General features: G+C 55.7%; 3 protein-coding genes across 3 annotated transcripts; 2 read left to right on the top strand and 1 right to left on the bottom strand.

The window, feature by feature from the left end:
- Positions 1-3,736: 3,736 nt before the first annotated feature.
- On the bottom strand, positions 3,737-4,384 carry H1-1 (H1.1 linker histone, cluster member; the record flags this gene model as incomplete). Its single annotated transcript, XM_079761443.1, has 1 exon — positions 3,737-4,384. One exon carries the CDS (start codon positions 4,382-4,384, stop codon positions 3,737-3,739), a length of 648 nt encoding a protein of 215 aa, XP_079617569.1.
- Positions 4,385-6,596: 2,212 nt separating this feature from the next.
- Positions 6,597-7,072, top strand: LOC307092883 (histone H3.1). Its single transcript, XM_079760436.1, has one exon. The coding sequence runs from the start codon at positions 6,618-6,620 to the stop codon at positions 7,026-7,028; it is 411 nt and encodes a 136-aa protein (XP_079616562.1). The 5' UTR covers positions 6,597-6,617; the 3' UTR covers positions 7,029-7,072.
- Positions 7,073-7,724: 652 nt separating this feature from the next.
- On the top strand, positions 7,725-8,109 carry LOC307092838 (histone H4). Its single transcript, XM_079760334.1, has one exon. The coding sequence runs from the start codon at positions 7,740-7,742 to the stop codon at positions 8,049-8,051; it is 312 nt and encodes a 103-aa protein (XP_079616460.1). The 5' UTR covers positions 7,725-7,739; the 3' UTR covers positions 8,052-8,109.
- The last annotated feature ends 273 nt before the right edge of the window (positions 8,110-8,382 follow it).

Here is an 8,382-nt window from a genome sequence, read left to right as displayed (position 1 = left end):
AATAAAATATATTATATACACTGAGTGGCCAGATGATTTTGACCACCTGACGTTTGTAGGCAAATTAGCCGTACCCTGCATCGTATGGGATATGGAAGCCGAAGGCCTGTTCAAACACCTTTGCTGTCTGCAGTTACCAAGATAAAACGTCTCCAATTCGCACAGGAACACAAGGATTGGACAGTCGAGCATTGGAAAAAAGTCACGTGGTCCGATGAATCACGTTTCCAGTTGCATCACGCAGATGGCAGAGTGAGAATTTCCCGGAAACAGCATGAAAGCATGCACCCCACATGCATGAGTACAACCCTTCAAGCTGGTGGGGGGAGTGTTATGGTTTGGGGCATGTTTTCCTGGCATGATTTGGGCCCTTTAATTCGTGTGGAACAATGTCTGAATAGCACAACCTACCTAAGTATCGTTGCTGATCAAGTTCATCCTATCATGTTGATGGCATATCCCAAAGGAGATGGCTTCTTCCAACAAGACAATGCGCCATGCCACGGTGCTCATATTGTGCAGGAGTGGCTTCAAGAACACGAGGGAGACTTTACCTTGCTTAGGTGGCCCCCACAATCACCAGATCTCAATCCAATTGAGCATTTGTGGGACGAAGTTAAAAGAGCCATCACGCAGCTGGTTCCACAACCATCCAATCTCACAGAACTGGACAGTGCTCTTCATCAGGCATGGTGTCAGATTCCTCGCATCACCTTTCAACATCTCGTGGAGTCCATGCCAAGAAGAATCGCCACAGTATTGAAGGCAAAGTTGGCCCAACAAAGTACTGATGGGGTGGTCATAATAATCTGGCCACTCAGTGTATATTGACTGTAAAAATACCACAGGGGTCAGTCTGAGCCTCGGCCTCTCCATCCCCCTTCGCAGGATTCAGAGCTTTGATTTCCAGATGTCCTGGGGTGACTGGTGGGGTGACCGAGGTCAGGAGGCTCAAGTCCCACCCAGTGTGTTTGACATGGTTTGAGATTGGGGCGGGGGAGGGGGGGGAAGGTTGCACAAAAGAACTGAAAAACCAAACTAGCGGTGAGTCTTTTAGCCACTGACCCGTTGATTAATAATCTGAGCCACACCCGGCCTGCGTGGCTCAGTGGTTGAGTGTTGACCCATGAACTAGGGGGTCACGGTTTCTTTCCCGCCAAGGGCACAACATGCCCGGGTTGCGCGTTCCTCCCTGGTGGGGGCGCGTGCAGGAGGCAACCAATCGATATGTTTTTCTCACATCAATATTTCTATCTGTCCTTCCCTCTATCTTTCACTCTCTCTGAAAATCAATAGAAACCCCGGGTAAGGATTAATGATAAATAAATAAGTAAATAGAGGCGATGTGGAACTCCCGGAGGCAGATCGGCCCGCACAATGCCAGGCAAGCTCTCTGCTCAGGGTGGGGACTGCAAGGCGACCCTATAAGGAGGTTGAATTGCTGACAAGCAATAACTTAAAAGTAGAATGAACGTGTCGGAAGGAACAAGGATGGCTCGTTGAGGAACAAATTGGCCTGTTTCCTTGGTTCTCGGGCTGTCAGGGGCAGCGGAAGGACCCCGATGTACCGCCGAGATCCACACTCTCCCTGCCCAGCTCCAGAGCTAGGAGCCATCTCTGTACGCAGGCGCCGGGGTGCCCCGCTTAAGGCCTGAGAGCCCGCCCTCCATTCCTTTCTTCCATCTGAACATTAGTTCTATCTCATGGGGTTGCCAGGGCCCTGATGGGATTGCACATGCAAAAGACACGGGCATTCGTTCGAGTCACGTGGCGTGTGTCTGGATGACTTCCCACACGAGGAAGATGGGAAGCTATCCCCTAAAACCCAGGCTCCAGGATGCGTTTTCATCCAGGGGATTTTAAAGGCCAATATTGAGGGTCACCGGTGAAGACGACTGCTTAGTGCCTGTGGCAGCCACGCCCGGGTGGCCCAGGTGAGGGACCAAGATTCCACAGAACATCGCAGGGTTGTGTGTCACACGGCTGTTCTTTTTAAAGCAAAAGGGAGGAAGGAAACATGGTGAAAGTACATACATTTAATGAGTTGTGATATATACTGTATAATACATATAAGTGGAAACTACATCATAGACAAAGAAAATATAGGGGGAAAAAAATCCCCCAAATTAGAAAACGAACGACCACACAGGAGATAAATGTAAGGTTAATTTTTCTATTATACGTAAGAAAAGCAATGGGACAAGAGAAAGACAGACTTCCCAACGAATGAGCGAACCGTTTACGTGGGAATTCAGAGACGTGCATAGTCAGTCACGTGAGCAAGAAACCTAGAGACAGGGAGTGAAGGTGTGAGATACATTCTTCACGCTGTGGACTTGCAGAAATTGATGAGGCCTCCCCGGAAGGGCTGGCGGGAGAGGAGAGCTGTTTTCAGGGCCTGTCAGCAGCAAGCAACTGAAAATTAAACTGTGCTCTCCTCTAGCAACTTCCGCTCTAGAACTCTCTTGTCGACGCACCATGGCCAGGAGTGGTAAATGGAAACCTCAATCCTTAACAGTGGGTTATCATCGCTACCCCACGTGGAGGACACTTTTTTACAAGATGACTTGACTTGAAAAGATTTTCTCAAGGTTTTGTTAAGAGACAACGCAGCCCAGCTGGTGTGGCTCAGTGGTTGAGCGTCCACCTACGAACCAGGAGGTCAGGGCACATGCCCGGGTTTCGGGCTCCATCCCCAGTGAGGGGCGTGCAGGAGGCAGCGGATCAAGGAGTCTCTCTCATCATTGATGCTTCTCTCCTCCCCTCTCTGAAATCAATAAAAATATATTAAAAACAAACAAACGAACTGAGCCGCGTTAAGAACAGTGAGGAAACCTGGCTCATCAAACACTGATTGCTCTTGGATATGGAAAAAAGACAGTGCATTCTGAATCCTAGAATTATGACCCGACCTGGGCAGCTGTTTCTCCAGAAGGAAAACCGGGGAAGGGCTTTGGGGGTTTGGCTTTTTCGCCTCCTTGCAGCTGAGCTCCGTTATCCGGACCACGGCTAGAAGCTGGGGGGGCAGCCAGCCAACCCGCCAGGGCCGGAGGGCGGTGTGGGGACGCCGGACACACAGGTGACCCACGACCACTCCAGCTCGCCTGCCGCATGGGCTGCGGAGGCAGACGCGGAGCCTTAGGTTCACTGGACGCCCCAAAGCATCTCCCAACTTCTGAGAAGACCGCTTCAGCAAAAGGGAGCCCTCCCAGCCTGGGCCAGGGGTTCTCCTTTTAAAATGTTTTTCTTGATTTCAGAGACAGAGATTGGCCGGCTGCTTCCTGCACGCCCCCTACTGGCGGGAACCGAACCCACAGCCCGGGCTGTGCCCTGAGCCAGAATGGAATCCGCGACCTTTCCGTCCTCAGGCCCCCGCTCTACCCACTGAGCCACACCAGCCAGGGATGGGCCAGGGGTTCAGATCGCGGTTACGGGAGGTTACCACTGGTGACTGACTAGCTTGGGGTGTGGGACATCAAGGTCGGTCCAATAAAAACCTCAGGTAAAAACACAGGACCAGCGTTTCCCAAGTCCCGCTGCAGGTTAAATCCCCGGGAACCCCCAACACATTTCAGTAACTGGGCTCCCCGTGAGCACTTCCCGGGGCTCCGACGTTGCACTTGGGGCCCAGACGTCACGATGAGCCCGAGGCCCGCGCACTTGCAAGCTCCTTCCAGAGCAGGTGGGTGGCTCTTAAAAGAGCCGTTGGGTGCTAGGAACCAGGTTCCAACCGGACCTACTTCTTCTTGGGCGCCGCCTTCTTGGCCTTGGCCGCGGCTTTGGGCTTGGTCACCTTGGCCTTGGCCGCTTTGGGCCTCACGGCCTTGGCCTTGGCCGGGCTCTTGGCCACCTTCTTGGGCTTCACCGCCTTGGGCTTCTTGGGGCTCCGGGCAGCCTTCTTGGCCACCGCCGGCTTCTTGGCCTTCTTCGGGGTCTTGACAGCTTTCTTGGCGGCGGCGCCCGCGGGCTTCTTGGGTTTCTTAGCAGCGCCCGTGGCCTTGGCCTTGACCTTCGCGGCGCTGGGCTTGGCCTCGCCGGAGGCCGCCTTCTTGTTGAGCTTGAAGGAGCCCGAGGCGCCGGTGCCCTTGGTCTGCAGCAGGGTGCCCTTGCTCACCAGGCTCTTGAGGCCCAGCTTGATGCGGCTGTTGTTCTTGTCCACGTCGTAGCCCGCGGCCGCCAGCGCCTTCTTGAGCGCGGCCAGCGACACGCCGCTGCGCTCCTTGGAGGCGGCGACCGCCTGGACCAGCAGCTCGGAGACCGAGGGCCCCGCGGGCTTCTTCCTGGCGGTGGCCGCCGCCTTCGCCGGCTTCTTCGCCTTCTTGCCGGCCGCGGGCTTCTCGGGGGCGGTGGAGGCCGAGGGGGCCGGGGGTGCCGTCTCGGACATGGTGGGAAGCGGGGAGCGACCGAGCCAACTGCAGGAACCGGAGAGGCCACAGGACGCCCCGGGCCGGGGGGCGCCGCGTATTTATAAGGGCGGGCCGCGCTGTGATTGGTGCGCGCCGCCGCCTGCGCCCCCTGTCGGCTCGGCGTGGGGCCCCCGCCCCCGCAGCCTTCGGCCCCCGGTCCCTGCCGCGCGCCCCGGCTCCGGGACAGCACGGTCACCCCCGGGAGACGGAAATACAGGGCCGGGGAGGGCCGGGCTCTGCAGCCCCTTAAACGTCGCAGTGCCACTTCTTAAGAAAAAATGGGATTTTATTTGGGGGAGGAGGGCCCGGGGGGGCGGTTAGGGGGGGGCGTTGGTAAGCGAGGAAGTCACATCAGAACCTCGGGACTTTCGCCTGGAGGATGTTGGGGACGTAGCTCTCCGGTCCGCAGTGAAGGTGAGGGGCTGACATGGCTGGCTGGGGAGGGAGGGAGGGGAAGCGCGGGCTGGGGACCAGGCCTCACCCCTGCCACTGCCTTTCCCCGCATCGCCGGAGGGCGGCGGGACCTGGGTTTGCGAGCGGTAGGCACCACAGGGGTCGCTGGCACCTCCATGAACACCCCAGCGGGACGTGGGGAGACCTCCTCTGCCTGCGACTCGTGCAGCTCAATGCACTTCCCCAGTGTCACGGGCCTTTTAATGCTTACAACGCACCCCAGCCACGCGCTAACGTTTACGACCTGGGTTCGCTGTCAGCACCGTCATTCAATGTCACAGATGTGCAACCTCAACACCCAGCTCCGAGGCGTCAGCGAATACCCGGGGGACTGCGCGGCCCCCCCCACGCGCACCGTGGGGGTGGGATTCCTGTGAGTTTGAAAGTGAAAAGACACACCCCGGGGGGGACAATTAGCGCAAACTTCCTTATCGTGTCTGAGACCCTAAAAGCGGTTAAAGGCATTTACAATGCTAATGCCCGACGCTGCCAGCAGCGGGAAACCAGGGCAGTGACGTCATGTTCCCGCGCGCGCGCGCTGCTGCGGTTCTCAAACCGGTCCGTCTCCTCTGCCACCCTGCGTTTCCCCGTTTCCTTAGCAACGTAGGGATTTGTTCTTAGGTGGCAGCCACTCCTGTCAGGGTCCCAAACACATTCCTCCGTCTTCTTTACCACCGTTTCTACCTCCCACCATCGGGAGAGTCTTTCTTTTTTAAAATGCATCACATAGTTTCTAAGAATTTCGGAGAGGACAGTTGAAGGATGACACAGGTATAAATATTTCTCCAAGACTGGGTGTATGTGAGTATTTTTGGAAAGATGTAAGTAAATCTAATTGGGGGGTGATAAGGCAAATGGTAATCAAAGGAAGCTTTTAAAATGGAAATACTAAACTAAGTCTTTTAGGCTAAGGAGCCTTTAAATATGCAAACGAGGGATGCCAGGATCCGCTTACTACCTGGCTGTTCGCCATCATGGACTCAGCTAATCAAAATACACTACAATCTGGTCTCCCTCATCCTAGTGGAAAAAAGGAGCCACGTTTGCATCTTTCAAGACTGAAAAGAAATTAATAAGTAAAAGATGAGGTCTTGAAATTAAGTAGTCCTTAGGGTCCAAAAGCCAATGATTGGGCCAGGGCGCTGTGTATCCAGTTCGGTGCTGGACGTCACAGTTTTTTTTGCACCAGCGAAAGGTACTCTAGGTTTTAGGAAACGCGAGTTTCAGAAAATCCAAGCGTAGGACACAGAATACAAACACCTAACAAAAGGGGCCTGGTTACAGGGGCCATTTCTGTGAAAGCTACTGTGATTTACTGTTTTGTAGGTTTAAAGAAGTCCTACAGTCAAAAGGTTACAGAAACTTGCCTGATCTATGCAACGGGTCGGGGTGGGAGTCGGGGTGGGGGGGGGGAGGTGGTGGTGGCGGCAATGTTTTCTTCCCCAAGAAGCAAAGAAATATACAGAATTAAAAAGCTGTAGTACCATTGAAGCCAATGCTTGCGCTTTTATAACGATATAATGCTCAAAGCTTTGAATTCAGATTATGAAAATCGGATGCGGTGGAGAACAAAAGTAAAAAAAAAACATCCAACTGCACCATTGTTGAAAAGCTTCAATATACCCCAATCAGAACCTGAAACGTAATATCTAAACATTTTCCCCACCCAATCGCTGCACATTACTTCCTATAAATACCAGCAGTGGTTCCAGGAGACACATTCCACAAACTGTTGCCTGTTCTCACGTTTGATTGGTCATGGCTCGCACCAAGCAAACAGCCCGCAAGTCCACGGGCGGGAAGGCGCCCCGCAAGCAGCTGGCCACCAAGGCGGCCCGCAAGAGCGCGCCGGCCACGGGCGGCGTGAAGAAGCCGCACCGCTACCGGCCCGGCACCGTGGCGCTGCGCGAGATCCGGCGCTACCAGAAGTCCACGGAGCTGCTGATCCGCAAGCTGCCGTTCCAGCGCCTGGTGCGCGAGATCGCGCAGGACTTCAAGACCGACCTGCGCTTCCAGAGCTCGGCCGTGATGGCGCTGCAGGAGGCGTGCGAGGCCTACCTGGTGGGGCTGTTCGAGGACACCAACCTGTGCGCCATCCACGCCAAGCGCGTCACCATCATGCCCAAGGACATCCAGCTGGCGCGCCGCATCCGCGGGGAGCGGGCCTGATGCTCAAACCTCTTCCCCTCTCTCCCAAAGGCTCTTTTCAGAGCCACCCACCTTTTGCAGCAAAGGGCTGGAAGAACACTACCTACCCCGCAGTGGGTTAATACAAGTGTTTATGTGCTCGGGAGGTAAAGCACACACGACTACATAGGTGCACACTACTCCGGGTTCTGCACCGTGTGAACACGGCCTGACCCTCCCCAATGCTAACATCAGTGCTGCTCTTAAGTCCTAATTAGAAGCCAAAGTTTGAGGGACGTGGACGACATTGGCATTCCAAGGGTTAATGCGGCCCAAATCTCAAAAGCAGGCTTGTCATTTACTGAACTCCCATTTCTACCTGTGAGCTTGGCATTCTCACCAAAATTTACTGTCAAATGACCTTTTTGCCTTTTCATGTTGTCTTTCCTGCTTGAAATACCTTTTGGAACCTTGAGTTCCCTCAGGGCTCCTTAGAGTAACTGCAGTTAAAGACCCATCAACGCTCAACCAAGCGGGGCTCCGGCTCTCCCCGCCCCCGTCCCCCGCGAGTGCCCGGGTTTGGAGGAGGGATCAAGGGCGGGGCAGTGACGTCACATTTCCCGCCAGCGCGCCTTCCAATCACTGCATCAGCTGAGGGAGGGGGGGGGTGTGGGGGGGAAAGAGTGGCGGATTATATAAGACCGAGCTCTTTCCCTCCCCGCCACTTGCTCTTGCTTCTCTACTTGCAAAGCCATGTCTGGACGCGGCAAAGGCGGGAAGGGCCTGGGCAAGGGCGGCGCCAAGCGCCACCGCAAGGTGCTGCGCGACAACATCCAGGGCATCACCAAGCCCGCCATCCGGCGCCTGGCGCGGCGCGGCGGCGTCAAGCGCATCTCCGGGCTCATCTACGAGGAGACGCGCGGGGTGCTCAAGGTGTTCCTGGAGAACGTGATCCGCGACGCCGTCACCTACACGGAGCACGCCAAGCGCAAGACGGTCACGGCCATGGACGTGGTGTACGCGCTCAAGCGCCAGGGCCGCACCCTCTACGGCTTCGGCGGCTGAGCCCCACCGACTGGCTCCCGCCCCAAAACCAAAGGCCCTTTTCAGGGCCGCCCACCCCCTCGCGGAAGGGCTGAGCGCGGCTGTCGTGCTCGTGTTTCTATGGACACGTTTTCTCGAGTTTGATGGCGGGGACTTTAAGCTTTAACAGGCGCTTCAGGATGAGTGGGGGCTCCTGCGGCAGTCTGCACAAGCCTCCGGGGGGGGGCGCCCTGGGCCCCTTTAGAGGGATTGGCGGTTTCTGGGGGTGATAGGAAGAAGCAAGCGGGAGGGGTGCGAACTGGAAGTTTTAGGATACTTAGGGTGTTTCTGGCAGGGACACCACCACCCTTGT

Source organism: Cnephaeus nilssonii, assembly GCF_951640355.1.
Source record: "Cnephaeus nilssonii genome assembly, chromosome: 21".
In the NCBI taxonomy this organism is placed as follows: domain Eukaryota; kingdom Metazoa; phylum Chordata; class Mammalia; order Chiroptera; family Vespertilionidae; genus Cnephaeus; species Cnephaeus nilssonii.
The sequence above is the reverse complement of the archived record's forward strand: the minus strand, read 5'-3'. Positions and strand labels throughout refer to the sequence as shown.